Source organism: Amblyraja radiata, chromosome 19 (genome assembly GCF_010909765.2).
Source record: "Amblyraja radiata isolate CabotCenter1 chromosome 19, sAmbRad1.1.pri, whole genome shotgun sequence".
NCBI classification, from domain to species: domain Eukaryota; kingdom Metazoa; phylum Chordata; class Chondrichthyes; order Rajiformes; family Rajidae; genus Amblyraja; species Amblyraja radiata.
The window spans coordinates 24,620,124-24,641,303 of record NC_045974.1 but is presented as its reverse complement, the minus strand read 5'-3'; the positions used below and the strand labels follow the sequence as shown (position 1 = coordinate 24,641,303).

The window sequence follows — 21,180 nt, the reverse complement described above, 5'->3', positions numbered from 1 at the left end:
AGATTCCTCAAGTTCGTACGTTCTCCCTGTGACCCTGTGAGATTTCTCCGGGTGCTCCGGTTACCCCCCTCACTCCAAAGACGTGCATGGTATGTACTGTAGGTTAATTTGCTCTAGTGTCGCTAGTGTGTAGAATAGAAGCTGTCTCTAGTGTGTAGAATAGAACCAGTGTACAGGTGATCGCTGGTCGGCGCAGGTTTAGGGCCTGTTTCCACGCTGTATCACTAAACTAAACTAAAGTAAACGTAACTAAACTAAGCTAAACTAAACTGGAGCTGAACAACTAGACTGTAGCAGGATTACAGGCCTGTAAACACAATGTACACAGATGTAGAGGAGTGGTGTGCATTGTAGATGTGTAGCTTGGTTTAGTTTAGTTTATGCGTAACAAATAAATTCAACCCTCAGTTAACAATTACAAGACTGGTGCAAAAAGCCAAAGTGCAACCAAAGAGGGTCCATAGAGGTTCACTGCCGAGGTCAGTGTTGTGTGGTGTTCAAGAGCCTGATGCTTGAATTGGGAAGACTTGAGTTGAACAACGAAACAGGAGAGGACATAGACACCCAAGAGGGACTCACAAGTGGGTTTAAATATGGGAACAATTACCATTGGTGGGGCAGTCTCCAGCTAGGTAGGGTTGATCTGCATCTGCAGTCTGAGGCATTCTTATATAAGGTTTACATTCATCGTCCAGGGAAATGTTCTTGCTTTAATTACCCTTTCCGGTCACACGGTGTGCCTGAGGAGACTGATGTTCTGGTTTACAAAGGAGGCCAGTGTTATCTGTTAACTACAAAGGCCTGCACTCACTCCCTCACTACAAGCCCATGCGCCAAGCTCACCCATTCCACTCCCCGTTCCTCAGCCTTGCTGAGAACATGGAAGCAGCTCGACAGACGGACACAGTCACCTGAGGGGAGCCTTCTCCATCTTTATCCCACATGGTGCTGGAGTAACTCAGCGGCTCAGGCAGCATCTCTGGAGAACGTGGGATAGGTGGCATTTTGGGTCGAGATGCTTCTTCACAGATACTGCCTGACCCGCTGAGTTACTCCAGCACTTTGTCTGTTTTAACCAGCATCTGCAGTTCTTGGTTTCAACAGGTATTTCACCACCTGCGCTCAACATGGATTGGTGACTCTATCTTGCACTAAACATCATCTTTCTTTCTACTTTCTTGTCTTATTGTTCATTTCTCAGGATGTGGGTTAAAGCCAATGTTATTTGCCGATCCTCTTTTACTTTAGTTTAGCTTAGTTTCATTTATTGTCACGTGTTCCGAGATACAGTGAAAAGCTGTTTTGTTCCATGCTATCCAGTCAATGGAAAGACTATACATGATATCCAATCAATCTGTCCACAGTGTACAGATACAGGATAAAGGGAATAAGGTTTAGTGCAAGATAAAGTCTAGTAAAACCCGATTAAAGATAGTCCGAGGGTCTCCAATGAGATCGATGGTAGGTCAGTCCTGCTCTGTAGTTGGTGATAAGATGGTTCAGTTGCCTGATTGCAACTGGGAAGAAACTGTCCCTGAATCCCTAATGGCCGCATGGTGGTGCAGATGGAGCCTAGGAATGGGGGAATGGGAGCCGTTGCATACAGCACGTAATCTTCTGACATTTTCCCCACCTCCAACAGGATCTCACTACTAGTCACATCTTTCCATCTCCGCTCCCTGCAGAGACCGTTCCCTCCGCAACTCCCTGGTTCACTCATCCTTTCCCACCCAAACCTCCCCATCCCCAGGTACTTTCCCCTGCAACCGCAGGAGATGCAACGCCTGTCCCTATACCTGCCCCCTCAACAGTCCCTTCGGCCCATCGAGTCCGCGCCGACCACGATCACCCGTGTACTAGTTCTATCCTACGCACGAGGAAACCTACAAACCTGCACGTCTTTGGAATGTGGGAGGAAACCGGAGCACCTGGAGAAAACCCACATGGTGACAGGGAGAACATACAAACTCCATTCAGACAGTACCACTAGTCAGGATCGAACCCTGGTCTCTGGTGCTGTGAGGCAGCAACTCTACCACTGCGCCACTTTGTGATAGAGTCCTTATCTGAAACGTACCTATCCATGTTCTCCAGAGATGCTGCCTGACCCACCAAGTTACTCCGGCACCTCGTGTCTTTTTTTTTGTTGTAGTTCCTTGTGGCTGCAGTTCCTTGAGTCTACATTTTACTTACCAGACACTCCTTTGTTTCCATTTCACCTCTAGCCTTTGTTACTATCTCCACCCATCTACCCATCACCTCCGCACCACTCGCCTGTATCCACATATCACTTGCTAGTTGCTGCTCCAGGCATAGGCAGAGGCCCGGGATGGGCTGGCAGGTATGGGGACGGTGCTTACGGGAGTGGTTCGATGACGGAAGAAGTGAAGGGTGCAGGGACTGGTCTGGGAAGAAGCCAACCAGTGCGTCATTATTTACTCTGGAGCTTTCCGGAAGGTTCTCCTGCCAGAACATCAGGTGACTTGTGCAGAGAATCAGCTGCTGAGAGGTAATAGCAATTAACCCTCTCATACCCAGTCATAGAGCGTAGAAACTTACCATTCAGCCCAACTTGCCCACAGCGACCAACATGTCCCGTCGACACTCGCCCCACCCGACTACGTTTGGCCCCTTATCCCTCTAAACCTATCCTATCCATGTACTTGTCCTATCTCTAAGGAGTTTGTATGTTCTTCCCGTGATCTGCGTAGGTTTTTTTCCAGATACTCGTTACCTCCCACACTCAAAAGATGTACAGGTTTATAGGCTAATTGTCTTGGTAACATTGTAATTTGTCCCTAGTGTGTGTGGGATAGTGTTACGTGTGCGGGGGTCGCTGGCCGGCACGGACACTGTGGGCCGAAGGGCCTGTTTCTGCCCTGTATCTCGCAACTAAACTAAACATGTCTAAATGTTTCTTAAAGTACCTCCTCCGGCAGCTCGTTCCATACACCCACCACCCTCTGTGTGAAAATGTTACCCCTCAGTTCCTATAAGAATCTCCCCTGCCCCCCCCCCCCCCCCCCCCCCCCCTCACCTTAAAACTATGTTCTCTGGATCTCGATTTCCCTACTTCACACAAAGAGTGGTGGAACAAGCTGCTAGAGGAGGTCGTTGAGGCAGTGACTATCCCAACATTTAAGAAACACTTTGACAGGTCCATGGATAGGACAGGTTTTGAGAGACATAGACCAAATGCAGGCAGGTGAGACTAGTGTAGCTGGGACATGTTGTGTGGGCATGTGTGGGCAAGTTGGGCAGAGGGGCCTGTTTCCACACTGTATCATTCTATGACTCTGGGCAAGAATCTCTGTGCTTTTAACTGATCTATTCCTCTCATGTGATGATAAGAAAGTATGACACAAAGTGCTGGAGTAACTCAGTGGGTCAGGCAGCATTGCTGGAGAATGTGGATAGTTGACGTTTTGAGTCAGGGCCTTCTACAGACTGATGAGAAACTACTTCATATCAAACTGCAGCAGGTTTTCCACCGCTCTGAACCATGTGAACCTGGACACAAGGAACTGCAGATGCTGGAAGCTTGTGCAAAATACCAAGTCCTGGAAGAAGGGAGAGACAAAGTACTGGAGTAACTCAGTGGGTCAGTCAGCATCACTGGAGAAAAAGGATGGGTGACTGTGATTATGGGGGGGGGGGGGAGGGAGAGGGGGGGGGGGAGGGAGAGAGGGGGTCAGAGAGGGGGAGAGAGAGGGGGAAAAGAGGGAGAGGGGGAAAAGAGGGAGAGGGGGAAAAGAGGGAGAGGGGGAGAGGGGAGAGAGAGAGGGGAGGAGAGAGGGGGAGGAAAAAGAGGGGGAAAAGGAGAGGGGGAAGAGAGGGAGAGGGGAGAGAGAGAGGGGAGGAAAGAGAGGGGGAGAGAGAGGGGGAGAGAGAGAGGAGGAGAGAGTGGGGGGGGGAGAGAGGGGGGGAAGGTAGAAAAGAGGAGGGGCAGAACAAAACGTGGCAAGTAATAAGTGAACACAGGCAAGAGGGGGGTTTGATAGACAGATGCTGCCTGACCCGCCGAGTTCCTCCGTCACTTTGTATTTTGCTGAAGATTCTAGCATCTGCAATTCATTGTGTCACCTCCAACACTTGGGCGCTGCCTGTATGGAGATTGCAGGTTCTCCCCGTGACCGCGTGGGTTTTCTCCGGGTGCTCCGGTTTCCTCCCACAACCCAAAAAGACGTGCAGATTTGTACGTTAATTGCCTTCTGTAAATTGTATCCAGCGTGCAGGATAGAACCAGATTGGGGTCGGCGTGGACTCGGTGGGCCGAAGGGCCTGTGATGCTTGTCCGAGATGCTTATCTAAGATGTATCCGAGTAAAGAAGAGGTGACGTTTCGGGTCGAGACAACTCCTTCAGACCCTTCTCCTTCTTCAGCATGGTCTCGACCCGAAACGTCATCTCCAGAGATGCTGCCTGTCCCGCTGAGTTACTCCAGCGTCTTGTGTCTATCTTTGTTTTAAACCAGCATCTGTAGTTCCTTCCTTCACGTTGCGTATGAATAGCAATGCTAGGTCTAACTTTGTGATTTGTTTACCCTGGATATACTCTGTTTACCCTGGATATACTCAGAGCCAAACTCCCTTTAACACTTGGGGGGGGGGGGGGGGGGACCTTCCAATACCACAACCATGTAAGGGCGAACTGCGTTCAGCGGGAGGTTTCTGCAGAATTTCCACCTTTATGAGTTGACACTTGCTTCATGCAAGTTGCAGGTTATTTGACGACCTCCTGTCAACTCAACCCCTATCGTAGTGGTTGCAAAGGATCCAGGAAGCCGAGCCGTTTGCTAATTGCAAAGCGTGGAGGCTGTTGGATGCCGATGACTTCATCTGCCTTTCGAGTGGGTGTGAGTTTAGAATTCAGTTGTAGCTGATTTGTTATCAGGCACAGTCAACCTTGCGATGGGATCGGAGTTTGATCCTTGACTGCCTGTGTGCCGGCGCTCTCTCTCTCTCTCTCTCGTTCTCACTCTCTCTGTGTGAGTTCAACGTTGTTTAAAAACGTTTTTTTTTTAAAGTTTATAAATATTCCCAGCGTTTGGGAGGAAGTTCGCAGCCAAGTGCACTTGGAAAGGAGGAGAGAGAGAGAGAGAGAGAGAGAGAGAGGAGGAATTAGATTCGCCCCAAGACTTCAAGTGAGAGTGGCGCAAGCGATGGGGAACTGAAGACGTGGTGGTGATAGCTTCGGTGAAACAATCTGCAAATATATATATATAGAGAGAGAGAGTGGACACATGACGTGGAACAGCACGATGAGCAGCGGCTACAGCAGTCTGGAAGAGGACTCGGGAGAATTCTTTTTCACTGCAAGAACTTCCTTCTTCAAGAAGCCTCAAGCTAAGGCTAGACCCGAGCGGGTAAGTGTGAGGGTGAGGGTGAGTGTGAGTGCGTGTGTGAGTGCATTTGCTCCGGCTGCGCTGGCTGGACGCCTAACTCCTCTCCAAGGCACACACACACACAAAACTCCAGAGAGAGCGATATTCTAATTGCATTAGCAAAGTGCCGGGGGAACTTGTAGACCCGAGGAACTGCAGGTGCTCAAAAAATAAGACACAAAGTGCTGGAGGAGCTCAGCGGGTCAGGCAGCGTCTCTGGAGAAAAGGAATGGGTGATGTTTCGGATCGAGACGTTTGAGAAAGAACTGCAGATGCTGGAGAAATGGAAGGTGGACAAAAATGCTGGAGAAACTCAGCGGGTGAGGCAGCAGGGTCGAGAGCCTTCTTCAGTGAGATGCTGCCTGACTCCAGCACGTTGTGTGCATTAACCGGCATCTGCAGTTCCTTGTTTCTACGAACTGCAGATGCCGGTTTACAAAAAAAAAGTGCTGGAGTAACGCAACTAGTCAGACAGCAGTGGAGTAGTCAGACAGCATCTCTGGAGAACATGGATAAGTGACTTCTTGCCAGAATATAGGACAACGAACAGTGCAGCACATGATCGGGCCATTCGGCCCACAATGTTTGTGCTGAACATGATGGCAAGTTAAACTGATCTAATCTGCCTGTACATGGTCCAGAACCAGGGGACCACAGTCTTAGAATAAAGGGGAAGCCATTTAAGACTGAGGCGAGAAAATAACTTTTTCACCCAGAGAGTTGTGAATTTGTGGAATTCCCTGCCACAGAGGGCAGTGGAGGCAAAATCACTGGATGGATTTAAGAGAGAGTCAGATAGAGCTCTAGGGGCTTGTGGAATCAAGGGATATGGGGAGAAGGCAGGCACGGGTTATTGATTGGGGACAATCAGCCATGATCACAATGAATGGTGGTGCTAGCTCGAAGGGCCGAATGGCCTTCTCCTGCACCTATTTTCTATGTTTCTATCCATATCTCTCCATTCCCTGCACTTCCATGTGCCTATCTTATAGTCTCTTAAACACCACTATCGTATCTGCCTCCACCACCAACTCTGGCAATGTGTTCGAGGCCCCCACTAATTGGTTTGTTAGTCTGAAGAAGGGTCTCAACCCAAAACATCACCCATCCTTTATCTTCAGAGATGTTGCCTGACCCACTGAGTTACTCCAGCACTTTGTGTCTATACTTGGTTGGGACACTGCTTCAGTCTGAAGAAGGGCCCTGACCTGAAACGTCGCCTATCTGTGTTCTCCAGGGATGCTGCTGACTCCAGCACTTTGTGTCTTTTGGTTGCTGGAGTAGCTCAGCGGGTCAGGCAGCATCTGCAGAAGGAAGGGACAAGGCGACATTTGTGGTCAGGACTCAGTCTGAAAGGGTCCCGTTTGTGCATTCCCTCCACAGATGCTACCTGACATCATCCTAGTAATGGCATTTCCTTGTCTCTCTGCCAATTATACAAACCAGAATAGATAAAATCTATCATTTAGATTGAGAGGGATATGGGCCAAATGCGGGCAGGTGGGACTAGTGTTGATGGGGCATGTTGGTCGGCGTGGGCAAGTTGGGCTGAAGGGCCTGTTTCCGTGCTGTATGACTCTATAACTCTTCAACGCAGTCTCCCTGTGCACTGTAAACCTTTGAGTTCTTGGCAACCGGTCTTTGTTCCTCGTTGCCAACAATACACATCTTTTATTTGTCGTGGCAGTGAAATAAAATATTTACTTTCTGACCTTGCACTACTAATATTTACGGGGCTCAGTTTGGAAAGTGAGGTTGATGTTTAGTTGAGGTGATGGGGATGATTACACGTGGGGTGATTGCCCTGGCAGGTAGTTAGGTTAACGCACTGTTGCTGGACAATTATTAGCAAGGACAGTGTAGCCAGAGATAAGAGATTGTGCGTGGGCAGGCAGTTATGAGTGACTACATATGATTTTTTTTCACCAATCTCGTTGAGGGTGAGTTTAAACAGAGCTTATCTCTTGTTTTTTTGTTAAGTAACACAAAAATTGCAGATGTTAGCTGATTTAAGCAGATTTAAAGCACAAAATGTCAGATATACTCAGTGGGTCAGGCAGCATCTGTGGAGAGAGAATGCATCATTACACTTGCAGTCAAATACAAAGTAATGGAGGAACTCAACAGGTGAGGCAGCATCTTAGAGAGAGAGAGAGAGGGAGAGACAGAGATAGATAAGCATGGAAACAGGCCCTTCGGCCCACCGAGTCCATGCCGACCATCGATCACCCATTCGCATTAGTTCTGTTATCCCACTTTTGTATCCACTCCCTGCACACTGAGGGCAATTTACAGAGGGCCAATTAATCTACAAACCCGCATGTCTTCAGGATGCGAGAGGAAACTGGAGCACCTGGAGGAAACCCACGTGGTCACAGGGAGAATGAGCAAACTCCACACAGACAGCACCTGGATTGAACCCGGGTCCCTGGTGCTGTGAGGCAGCAGCTCTAGCATGGAGGGATTGGGCAGGCGGTGTTTTGGGTTATGACCAAAGATCTTAGCAAGATAGACCACTCCTGCTAAATGCAATGGGCTGACGTGTAGTATGCAACGGAGTGGAACGTGGGCATTTTTTTCATCCATTTCAGTAACCTGGCGCGACCTGACCCAACTCACAGTGTAATCAACATTGCGGGGGAACAGTTTGTGTTAATAAATTAAAATTCTGAAAATGAGGAGAAGATTTTTACCAAATGACTATTATTTTTACGAGGATGTTTCCGTAACCGGCTTCCGTCTCCGCACTAGTATCTTTGCTCCGCTGTGGGATCTTTGGTGCGGAGACGGAAGCCGGTTACGGAAATGGGGCCGAAAATTACCCATGAATCTGCCCATGACCGTACTACGTCTTTTTCGTCGAGTGATCTATCTTGCTCGCTATAGGGTCTTTGGTTATGACCCTTCTTCAGACTGATGGAGTGGGGGGAGACAGCTGGAAAAGCGAGGTGGGGCGGGATAAAGCCTGACAAGTGATAGGTGGATGCAGATGGGTGGAGTAAGAGCGAAAGGTTAGAGGTGAAAAGGAGACAAAAGGGTTTTAGACAAGGAGAAAGAAGTGAATTGTAAAGGCAGAGGAAGGGATGTAGGTGTAAGGGGATGAGGAGAGGGTGGGGGAGAGTAAAGGGAAATAGGTAACTCGGGGGTGGGAGACGAGTGTGTGGAGATGGGCAAAGGAGTAAAGTGACCGGAACATTCCAGCATCTGCAATTCCTCGTGTTTCCATCTTGCATTTACACTTCTGATTTTGGAGGCCCGGAAAACTGCAGATGCTGGAATCTTGAGAAAAACTCAAAGTCCTGGAGGAACTCAGCAGGTTAGTCAGCACCAATGGAGGGAATGGACAGATGACATTTGAGGTCGGGACAGAAAGGTCCTCTGTCCACTCCCTCCACTGACTGACCTTCCGAGTTCCTCCAGCACTTTGTGTTTTGCTTGAGATTCCAGCATCTGCAGTTCCTTGTATCTTCTCTGTATGTGAAATTATCTCTTGTTTGGAAGATTGGAATAGTTCTTCAGCTATCCAGGTCACTGTTTATTAATTGTATAGCCACTGTGTTAAGTGGTTGGCATTGCATTAAGGGACGGTATCTTACTCAAATTGCTGCGTTGGTGTAAACACTGCAGCAGCGGCTGAAGTTAATGGTTCTTTATTACCTCATGTACGGAGGCACAGTGAAGCTTTTTTTTTTGCATGCAGTTCAGTAAAGTATCACCATGCCCAAGCACAATCCCTGATTAAGTACAGAGTGTACAGAAATAGTCCACTGAGACAGCATGGAAGTGTCGCCAGGTTCTGGCGCCCTTTTCAAAGTCCAGTCCGGCCCGTGCGCCGGTTCTCCTGGAGCGGCGCCCGATCCAGGCGAGCCCCAGAGGCGGCACGGTGGCGCAGCGGTAGAGTTGCTGCCTCACAGTGCCAGTGACCCAGGTTCGATCCCTACTCCAGGTGCTGTCTGTATGGAGTTTGTACATTCTCCCCTTGACCGTATGGGTTTACTCCGGGTGCTCCGGTTTCCTCCCACACTCCAAAGATGTGCAGGTTTGTAGGTTAATTGGCTTTGGTAAAAATTGTAAATTGTTCCTAGTGTGTAGGATAGGATAGTGTAAGTGTGCGAGGATCGCTGGTCGGCGTGCACTCTGTGTGGGCCGAAGGGCCGGTTCCTGTGCTGTACCTCTCAAGTCTAAAGTCCCAGGCTGCTGCAGAGCCTCCAGCCATCATCACCATCCGGATCGGCCAGCGAACTGTCGCCCCTCTCCTCGCCCGGCCATCTTCACCCCTCGTGTCCCGAGGGTGCCTCCCGCAGCCGAAGTAGAGGGGGGGGAGGAGGTAGGACCTTGGTTCACAGATGAGGGTTGTGAGCTCTCTCTGAGAGAAGCCAGCTGGGATCAGGATGGCCAGGCTAGCAGTGATAAGGGTGGAGTTAGATGTGGCCCTTGTGGCTAAAGGGATCAGGGGGTATGGAGAGAAGGCAGGTACAGGATACTGAGTTGGATGATCAGCCATGATCATATTGAATGGTTGTGCAGGCTCGAAGGGCCGAATGGCCTCCTCCTGCACCTATTTTCTATGTTTCTATACTGGGTGGTCTACTTGCCTGCATTGTGCAACATCTCAAGTGGCAACTTCAGCAATGAAGGTCCATCGCTGCTGAAGCTTCTCTCCTCCTCCTGTGCCTGAAGACATGTCGATGCAATTGCATCTTGATGGGTTATCAGCTTAAACCTAAAAGCAGCAGATATCCCATCTCCACACTCTTTATACCCCTGTCATGTATGTTACATATTTCACTCAGTTTAGTTTAGAGATACAGCGTGGAAACCTTCTGGCCAGTGAGTCGGCACCGACTAGCGATTTCCACCCTCCCCGTACACTAGTCCTATTGTACGCACAAGGGATAATTTTACCAAAACCAATTAACCTACAAACCTGCACGCCTTTGGAATGTGGGAGGAAACCGGAGCACCCGGAGAAAACCCATGCGGTCACAGGGAGAACATGCAAACTCTGTACAGACAGCACCCGTAGTTAGGATCGAACCTGGGTCTCCGGCGCTGCAAGCGATGTAAGGCAGTAACTCTATCGCTGCGCCACTGTGCTACCCGAGCTTTCAGAAAGCTTTTTAGCTGTGTTATCCAGTTAGCAGAAAGACTATACAGGGTTACAATCAAGCTGCCTACAGTGTACAGATTCAGGATGAATAGAATTATGTTTAGTGCAAGATAAAGCACAATTAAAGATAGTCTGAGGGCCTCCAATGAGGTAGATGGTAGGTCAGGACCACTCTCTAGTTGGTGATAGGATGGTTCAGTTGGGAAGAAACTGTCCCTGAATCTGGAGGTCTGCGTTTTTACGCTGCTGTACCTCTTGCCTGATGAGAGAGGGGAGAAGAGATTCAGATTCAGATTCAGATTCAACTTTAATTGTCATTGTCAGTGTACAGTACAGAGACAACGAAATGCAGTGACCAGGGGTGAGACTGGTCCTTGATTATGCTCAGATTCAGATTCAGATTACAACCCAATCCCCTTTGTTCCACTCCTCTGCTGCTTCGCCTGAGCCCGAGCATTCTCCCCTCTGTCATCAGAAGTGGCCCTGACTCCAAATGTCACCTATCCATGGTCAGAGATGCTGCCTGACCCGTCGAGTTACTCCAGCACTTTGTGTCCTTTAGTGAAATGCATGCCCTGAAAAGATAGATAGATGGATGGATGGATGGATGGATGGATGGATGGATGGATGGATGGATGGATGGATGGATGGATGGATGGATGGATGGATGGATGGATGGATGGATGGATGGACGGACGGACGGACGGACGGACGGACGGACGGACGGACGGACGGACGGACGGACGGACGGACAGACAGACAGATAGAATCAAACAAACAAACAACCAACCAAAGTGCTGGTGCAACTCAGCAGGTCAGGCAGCTTCACTAGAGAAAAAGGATAGGTCATGTTGTGGTCGGGTCCCCTGACGATATCTTCCACTTGTAAAGTGGTGATCAAATCTGGATAGCGTTTATGTATATGTGCCATTTATGTTTGTGTATATGTACACCCAGGTCTCGGTGTTCCAACATTCCCGTTAGATTGCTGCTGTTTTCTCAGTGTAGATTCTCCTTGTCCGGTATGTATTTAGTTAAGACTTCATTTGAGCTGTAAGTACAGCCTCTTGGTTCACCACAGGGTCTCGGTATCTTCAGCAGCTAATCACAGTGCGTTCTCGTGATGTTGTGGCCACTGAGATTATTAGCAGTGTCAAGTATTCGTGAGGCATGTATTTTTATTCATTCTAAATATAGACAACATTGCTCCAATGTGTGCGCAGATTGACAATTCAGCACATATTAAAACTCCCTTTAAAACACATACACATATACATTTTGAAATATACACACTTACACAATTACACTTGCAAACTTATGGGCCTGTCCCACTGAGGCTATTTTTAGGCAACTGCCGGCGACTGTCATAGTCTTAGCAGGTCGCCGAAAAAACGGTGACTGGACCCCCCCTTCAACATAAAATTTGAAATAGAATCATTACTTTAACGACAAAAAAAACAAAGTCAGCACCGGCGACAACCTACGTTAACCTGGCGACAACTATGACAGCACCAGACATGTTGAAAATTTAGCGGCAACCAGAAAGACACTACGAGTTTTTGCGCGACTGAGGAGACAACTCCCGGTGACCACCGGCAAACATGTGGCGACAAACTAGTTGCCTAAAAAATCACCTAAGTGGGACAGGCCCATTACACTTAAAATATACATACAATCATATACTTACACACACATAGACGCACACACATAAAATTACACATTCACACATGCCGTCCATATCTCTCATTTCCCTTTCCCCTCTGAAGAAGAGTCTCAACCCGAAATGTCACCTATTCCTTGAGTTACTCCAGCTTTTTGTGTCTATCTACACAGACACTTACACATACAAACGTGCACTTACATATACTTACACACACACACACACTCATACACATACACTTCACACACACACACACACACACACACCATTATAGAAACATAGAAAATAGGTGCAGGAGTAGGCCATTCGGCCCTTCGAGCCTGCACCGCCATTCAATATGATCATGGCTGATCATCCAACTCAGTATCCTGTACCTGCCTTCTCTCCATACCCCCTGATCCCTTTAGCCACAAGGGCCACATCTAACTCCCTCTTAAATATAGCCAATGAACTGGCCTCAACTACCTTCTGTGACAGAGAATTCCACAGATTCACCACTCTCTGTGTAAAAAATGATTTTCTCATCTCGGTCCTAAAAGCCTTCCCTCTTATCCTTAAACTGTGACCCTTAGTTCTGGACTTCCCCAACATCGGGAACAATCTTCCTGCATCTAGCCTGTCCAACCCCTTAAGAATTTTGTAAGTTTCTATAAGATCCCCCCTCAATCTTCTAAATTCTCCCTGCATTAACTGCTGCAGCTTCTTCCACTTATACTTGCTGCCCCTAAAATGAGAACACAGTGTGCTTTTCAAGTAGATCTGGTAACAAGACAAAACAACAGCACTGTGCTGAGGAAGGAAAAGATATGGTCGGAGTTTATTATGTCTTTTACAGAAATTGCAAGGACAGGAGGAAGCTGTTTACTCTCCCATAACTTTTAATGAGATCATAACAAACCTGTGGCCTTCAGTTCACCTTGCTTCTCCTCTCCAGTCTTTATGGCCAATCTCAGATTTAAAGTGAATAGTGAGCCCAATGTGAAATACATTTCGGGAAAGATGATCACAAAAAGCTCTGCGGGTCAGCCAGCAATCCTGGAGAAAAGGAATAGGGTCTCGACCCAAAATGTCGCCTCTATTTTTCTCCAGAGATGCTGCCTGACCTGCTGAGTTACTGCAGCTTTTTGTGTGTCTGTCTTTGGTTTAAACCGGCATCTGCACTTCCTCACTACAAATTTTGGGGAAGATGGTTCCAGATTTTATCACCACCTTGTATGCGGAAAGACCCTTTCTTCAGGGGTCCCGAACGAAACGTCACCCATCCATGTTCTCCAGGGATTCTGCCTGACCTGCTGAGTTACTCCAGCAATAGACACAAAATGCTGGAGTAACTCAGCGGCATCTCTGGAGAGAAGGAATGGGTGACATTTTGGGTCAAGTCTAGTCAATTTTATTTCTATAGCACATTTAAAAACAACTCTTGTTGACCAAAGTGCTTTACATTGGTACACAAAAATGCTGGAGAAACTCAGCGGGTGCAGCAGCATCTATGGAGCGAAGGAAATAGGCAACGTTTCGGGCCGAAATCCTTCTTCAGACTGATGGGGGGGGGGGGGGCGGGGAGAAGAAAGGAAAAAGGAGGAGGAGGAGCCCAAGGGCTGAGGGATGGGAGGAGACAGCAAAGGCTAACAAAATTGGGAGAATTCAATGGTCATGCCGGCAGGCTGCAGACTCCCCAAGCGGAATATGAGGTGATGTTCCTCCAATTTCCGGTGTTGCTCACTCTGGCCATGGAGGAGACCCAGGACAGAGAGGTCGGATGCGGAATGGGAGGGGGAGTTGAAGTGCTGAGACACCGGGAGGTCAGGTTGGTTAGTGCGGACCGAGCGGAGGTGTTCGGCGAAACGATCGCCAAGCCTCCGCTTGGTCTCACCGATGTAGATCAGCTGAGATCTAGAGCAGCGGATGCAATAGATGAGGTTGGAGGAGATGCAGGTGAACCTCTGTCGCACCTGGAACGACTGCTTGGGTCCTTGAATGGAGTCGAGGGGGGAGGTAAAGGGACAAGTGTTTCATCTCTTGTGGTTGCAACGGAAAGTGCCCGGGGAGGGGGTGGTACGGGAGGGAAGGGTTAACGTCTGCCTGTCCCTTGTTCAAGATTCCAGCATTTCCCTGTCTCTCCTCACTTCAATCTATCAGCTACTTGACACCTCGATCCCAGAGGTGTGGCCCTGTGTGAATTGCAGTCTTTTCAGGCCATTTAAATCCATTTGCCATTGAGATGTGATTGCCTTTAACAACCACTCAAGACCCTTGTGATGTACAAGAATGAAAGCAGTGTTGACACTAATTGCATTACAAAAGCCAACCTTGCCGACAATGTTAACATTTACCCGTTACTGTCCATGTGTAAAACCAGTGGCACAGCGGGTAGAGCTGCTGCCTCACAGCACCTGAGACCCCGGTTCGATCCTGACCTCGGGGGGCTGCCTGTGTGGAGTTTGCACGTTCTCTCTGTGACCGCGTGGGTTTTCTCCAGGTGCTCTATTTTCCTCCCACACTCCAAAGGCATTCGGGTTCATCGGCTAATTGGCTGTAAAACTACCCATGGTGTGTCGGAAGTGGATGGGAAAGTGGGATAACATAGGAAGGGTGTGAATGGGTGAGTGATGGGCCGAAGGGCTGGCTTCCATACTGTAGGGAGAGGTTAAGCAGACTGGGACTGTGTTCCTTGGCGCGTAGGAGGATGAGGATTCTGGAGGCGTACAAGATCATGAGAGGAATAGATAGGGTAAATGCACCGAGTCTTTTACTCGGAGTGGGGGATTCTAGAGGGGCATGGGTTTAAGGTGAGGAGGGGGGAAAGATTTAATAGAAGCCCGAGGGGCAATGTCTTTACACAAAGGGTGGTGGGTGTATGGAACGAGCTGCCAGAGGAGGTGGTTGAGGCAGGGACTATCGCAATGTTTAGGGAAGATTTAGACAGGTACATGGATAGGATTTAGAGGGATTTGGGCCAAACGTGGGCAGGTGGGACTAGTGTAGATGGAGCATGTTGGTTGGTGTGGGCAAGTTGGGCTGAAGGGCCTGTGCCCACGCTGTGTGACTGTGACTAATGGAATGCATCTAGTGAGAGAAGTGTGTAGTTTCCGTGCTGTTTGACTCTATGACTGCATCTCTAAACTGAAAACTAACACCATTCATAGTTTTTTCTTCATGGGTGACTTTATTCCCTTGCTGTTCACACTGTATTGTGAGGCGGTTCTTTCTCTGTGGGCCGTGACGGGCGTTGAGTGGAAATTCCCGTAGCTTGCAAGCTGAAGGTCACCTGTCGGGGAGGGTGTAGCAATGAACCTCACCTGGATTGTGTGGCTTGCATTCCAAGAACAAGGTGACTTGAATGTGGAGTGACATCACTCTGGGGCGAGGCTGGAGTGAAAGATTTGCATTTACGTGGCGCCTTTCACCCACTCTCGATGTCCCACCTTGCTCAACAGCCGACGACTGTGGAACCCGAAAGAAGAGAAGGGAAATATGTAGGAAGGAACTGGTTTAAACCGAGTGATAGACACAAAAAGCTGGGGTAACTCAGCGGGACAGGCAGCATCTCCGGAGAGAAGGAATGGGTGACGTTTCGGGCCGAGGCCCTCCATCTGAAGAAGGATCTCGACCCGAAACGTCACCCATTCCTTCTCTCCGGAGATGCTGCCTGTCCCCGCTGAGTTACTCCAACTTTTTGTGTCCACCTTCAGAAGGAAGGAAATGGCAGGCTTGATGTTTAGGTCTATTAGTTTAGTTTAACTTATTGTCAAGTGTACTGAGGTACAGTGGAAATCTTTTGTTGCACGCCATCCAGTCAGCGGAGAGACTATACATGATTGTAACCGAGCCGTCCACAGTGTACAGATACAGGATGAAGGGATTGCATTTAGTGCAAGGTAGAGTCCAATTTTACTTCGGAGTCACGTGAGTGACTACGTGAAGAACCCGCTCAGTGCGCAGGCGCGACATTACGCCAGCAGTGCAACAGCGGCTGCAACGGGAGTTAGGCTGTCCCGTTACAGGATGAACCGGACCGTCAGGTGAGTACCCTGAGGTCGGGGTTTCTTTTACAGGTGAGCCTTTTTTCTGCTTGTGTTTTTTACAGGCAGAGAAAAAGGCTCTGGAACGAAACTGTCCCCCGTTCAAGGAGGAACGGTTTCCCGTCAGGGGGAAGGGGGGCAGCAACAGGCGGTAGGAGCGTTTACCCGGTGTTCCGTAATTCCCCGACACCGTGCCGAGGCCAGCCCGCTAGTACCTGAGCAGCGGGCTGGATGCATAGCCACTCGAGAGGCATCCGGCAGGGTTTCCCGATTGGGACGGGACGTCTCTCCACCCGCACGGGGGGAGAGAGAGCCGCCTGAGCCGCAGGAGCGGCTCACGGAGCAGGTGCCTGCGAGACGCGCTGCTTGAGGGGCGCTCTCGCATCTACAAGGCAAAAGCTCCAGAAGAAGGCGGTAGGAACCGGGCGCTCTGCTATTCCCATCACCGCGCCGAGCCCAGTCCCGCTAGTGCCTGAACTGCGGGCTGGATATCTAGCCATCCGAACAGGCATCCGGCCGGTGGCGTCCGATTCGTCGGACGGGGACATGTCTCTACCTAAAATGGAGGAGAGACAGCCGCCTGAGCTGCATCCAACAGCTATTGGAGCAGCTCCAGCGAGATGCGCAGAAAGAGCGCTCTCGCGAAAAGAAAAAACAAGACTTTCGAAATCTGCCCCCGTCCAACTCCGCAAGAGGAGAAGGGGGGGCAGCAACAGGCGGTAGGAGCGCTATCCAGGCGTTCCGCTATCCCCGACACCGAGCCGAGTCCAGCTCCGCTAATGTCTGAACAGCGGGCTGGAGGCAAAGCCAAACGGAAGAGCAACCGGCCGGTGGCATCCGACTCGTCGGACGGGGACGTCTCTCCACCCAGGAGGGGGAGGGACAGCCGCCTGAGCCGCATGGAGCGGCTCTTGGAGCAGGTGCTCCAGCAAGGTGCACCCCGGGAGGGGAGCTCTTGCAGAGGGAGGTCAGGCACTCCCTCTACAGTGCCTCCTGCACTGTCCATTGCATCCTCCTTTCCAGAGGATAGCTTTGGGGACCAGGACTGGGCTGGTCCAGAACAAGGGGTTATGGCTGAAGATTTCGGGAGTGTGCAGGGGGTGCAGGAGCAGGAACAGCTGCTTGGTGTAGTGGGCCGCTACGTGTCAAAACCCCGTGCAGGGGAACCGCTAGAGGCCAAACTAGCGGCAAGTATCAATCACCTTTCCAACAGAGCTCTGCAGGGGCAGGTGATTAATGAAGCTCTAGATACTATACGGCGCCGGAGAACTGTGAACCTCTAAAAAGTATCAGCGGTGAACAGCCAAATCTGGGGACACATTGGGGCAACCATCCGGCACCACGAGCTAAAGCTGCAGCGGATACTCCGACTATTGACAGCAGGCATCACTTCGTTTGCTCGTTCTATAAACAACACCGAGATGACCACCAATCAACAGGATACACTCGCGTTGTTGTGTAACACGCAGTTTGAAATTAATAATCTGCGGAAAGAAATCATCAAACCTGCCATCAGTCCTCGATTTGCCGGGCTGTGTAAAACACCAGCCGATAAGCCAGACAGGCTGCTCTTCGGGAAGGCAGGGTATAAAACGAGCAAACTGAAAACACACACCACCAAGTGGCAGCACCCCACCGCATCCACCAGTAAACATCCACCATTCAACACTGGTGAAAGCTCGGGGTCCGCTTACTTTCACCGTAAGTCTTTTTTAGACCAGGGCCCAGAGCGGACCGCATGGAAAATGCGCCAACCCCCAACAAACACGCCACATCAGACACCTCGCAAGCCGACCAAAGGGAATCAGAGGAAATACCCGTAACCATGGAGGTAGGTGGGTCTGGTTCCTATCACCTTTTGGGAGTTGGAGGCTTAATACTAACAGGAGGTAGATTGCACCGGTTTGAAGCATAGTGGATATAAATACAATTCATGTCAGAAAAAACGCCGCCAGTTCAACAATGGCCCCAAAGGGTATTTCTCCCTCCGTCAAAGAGAAACGTGAGGGACAAGCTGAACTGGTGAGACTTATCACAAAGGGGGTCATCGAAAAGACCAAACATGAACCTTTGGAATTTGTATCGAATATATTCACTAAAACCAAAAAAGATGGTGGCTGTCGCATCATCATTGACTTAACATCACTAAACAAATTTGTTAAGTATATACATTTCAAAATGGAGACTTATGTTACTGCCAAACAACTGAATTCCAAAGGATATTCGACAAGTAGCAAGAGTAATTGGGAAAATGGTAGCAGCATTTCCTGCTACTCAATTCGGACCTTTGCACTATCAAAAAATTTACAGAGAGCAAAGGTACAGGCAATAAAACGACATACAGGTCACTATGATCGTGTCATGAACTTACCCACTGAAGCAATATCAGAGCTACAGTGGTGGGCAGAAAACGTTTGGCATAGTTTCAGCCCTATCTTTATCACTAACCCTACTTTAGTTACTAAAACAGATGCCAGTGCTCAAGGCTGGGGAGCGACTAACTCCATATCCAGCACAGGTGGTAGATGGACTAACCTAGAGTCATCATTACTACTTACACTGGGCATTAACTATCTAGAGATGTTGGGCGCCTTTTATGGTTTAAAAGCATATGTATCTAATATGCAGCACTTGCATGTTCGGTTACAAATTGATAAATACTACGGTGATGGCTTATATTAACCATATGGGTGGCATAAAATCATTGTCATGTGACAAATTGGTCAACATGATTTGGCAATGGTGTGTCGAAAGACATATTTGGCTATCAGCTACTTACCTACCAGGTAAGCTAAACACCCATGCCATGAGAAAATTAAACGCCAGGGTTGCAAGTTTGAACAGACCTTGGAACTGGGATTGTCCAAACAAACCATCACCATGTCGGCATCCCTTCGAACATCCACCAGAGGCAGTACTTAACCTGCATCAAAAAAGGGAGAAGTACTGCCAGGAAACAGGGACGACATACGCAACAGCTACAGTCACCAACATACTGGAGTTCCTGGCCTATCTACACCACGATGTAGGGATCAGCTACAGTGCCATCAACAACCAGCGCCAGGACAACAGGCGATGGGATCCCATCCACTGGTGGTAAAACTGATGAAGGGCATTTACAATATCAAGCCCTAAGCCCAGGTATACCCATATTTGGGATATCAGTGTGGTCCTGACATATCTCAGGGAATGGCCACCAGCCAGATCCCCCGGCCTCGAGCAAGCTACACTAAAGACGCTCATGTTGATGGCACTTGTATCCGCTCAGAGGGTCCAGTCACTACATCTATTGCGACTGGACAACATGATCACAGCTCCAGACCAGATCTGTCGTTATCCAGCGACTGATCAAACAGAGCAGACCAGGAACACCTAATCCAGTCGTGGCTTACCCACCAGAACCACGGTTATGTGCCATGACTCACCTACTATCCTACATAGACACAACCAAAATATACGAGGGAGATGAAAAGCCTTGTGGGTCAGTCACAAAAACCTTATGGTTGGGTGACGAGCCAAACCATTGCGAGATGGCTCAAGCAGGTGCTAGAAACTGCTGGGATAAACACTAACATGTACAAATTTTATTCCACCAGGACAGCATCCATGTCGACGGCTAAAGAATGGACATGCCTATAGACCACATCCTGGCTACAGCAGGATGGTGGGGGGGAAAAGACCGTTCAGAAATTTTATAATAAGCCGTTGGCAAAACCTGGTTTATTTGCAGTAAAGATTTACGAACTGCAAATATTTAATTTAAGCCCAGGGGAGCAACTTAATTCTTTGTTGTTATTGTTTTAAAAAATACCATTGTGTTTTTCTACAAATAGACTCATTGGTTGATTACGATAACACTTCCTCCCTCAAGAACTTCGGCAGTGAGTGAAATGAAACTGTTACACGGTTTGAAATCACAGAGCTTTGAAATCTTCACGTAGTCACTCACGTGACTCCGAAGTAAAATAGTAAGATTAAACGAGAACTTACCAGTTTGAAGTTTGATCTGTATTTTATGAGGAGTTACGATGAGGGATTACGTGCCCTCCGCTCCCACCCTCATTATATGGATCAAACTAATAAATTGATGTCTCCTTATCTTTACTATGTTTACTTCAAATAACTGTGTCTATCTGTGATTCCACACCGCTGCTTGGAAGTATGCCGCGCCTGCGCACTGAGCGGGTTCTTCACGTAATCCCTCATCGTAACTCCTCATAAAATACAGATCAAACTTCAAACTGGTAAGTTCTCGTTTAATCTTACTATTAAAGATAGTCTGGGGGTCTCCAGTGAGGTAGGTGGGAGGTCAGGACCGCTCTCTAGTCATCGATAGGGTGGTTCAGTTGCCTGATAACAGCTGGGAAGTAACTGTCCCTGGATCTGGAGGTGTGCGTTTTCATTCCTGTATCCCTCGCCTGATGGGAGAAGAGGGAGTGACCAGGGTGAAGGTACACAAAAATGCTGGAGAAACTCAGCGGGTGCAACAGCATCTATGGAGCGAAGGAGATAGGCAAAGTTTCGGCCCGAAACGTTGCCTATCTTCTTCGCTCCATAGTTGCTGCTGCACCCGCTGAGTTTCTCCAGCATTTTTGTGTACCTTCGATTTTCCAGCATCTGCAGTTCCTTCTTAAACACAGTGACCAGGGTGAGACTAGTCCTTGGTTATGCTGGTGACCCTGCCTGCCTGGGGCAGTGTGATGTGTAGATGGAGTCAATGGAAGTGAGGTTGGTTTGTGTGATAGTCTGGGCTGTGTCCATAGCTTACTGGGATTTCGAGCGGTCTTGGATGGAGCTGCTCTCAAAACATGTTGTGGTGCATCCTGATGAAATGCTTTCTACAGCGCATCTGTAGAAGATGGTGAGGGTTGTTGGGGATATGCCGAACATTCTGAGCCTTCTAAGGAAGTAGAGGCATTGGTGTCATATGTACCTTGATGCAGTGAAAAGCTTTGTTTTGGATGCTCTACAATCAGATCAGATATACTATTATACAATAATAATAA

General features: G+C 48.8%; 1 protein-coding gene across 1 annotated transcript in view; it reads left to right on the top strand.

Moving 5' to 3' along the window:
• The first annotated feature begins 4,812 nt into the window (after positions 1-4,812).
• Positions 4,813-21,180, top strand: part of rassf3 (Ras association domain family member 3) — a 61,157-nt gene continuing 44,789 nt past the window's right edge. The window contains exon 1 of the mRNA XM_033038073.1: positions 4,813-5,364. Within this exon, the coding sequence (XP_032893964.1) occupies positions 5,242-5,364 (123 nt within the window). The 5' untranslated portion in view covers positions 4,813-5,241. The remainder of the gene's footprint in view (positions 5,365-21,180) is intronic.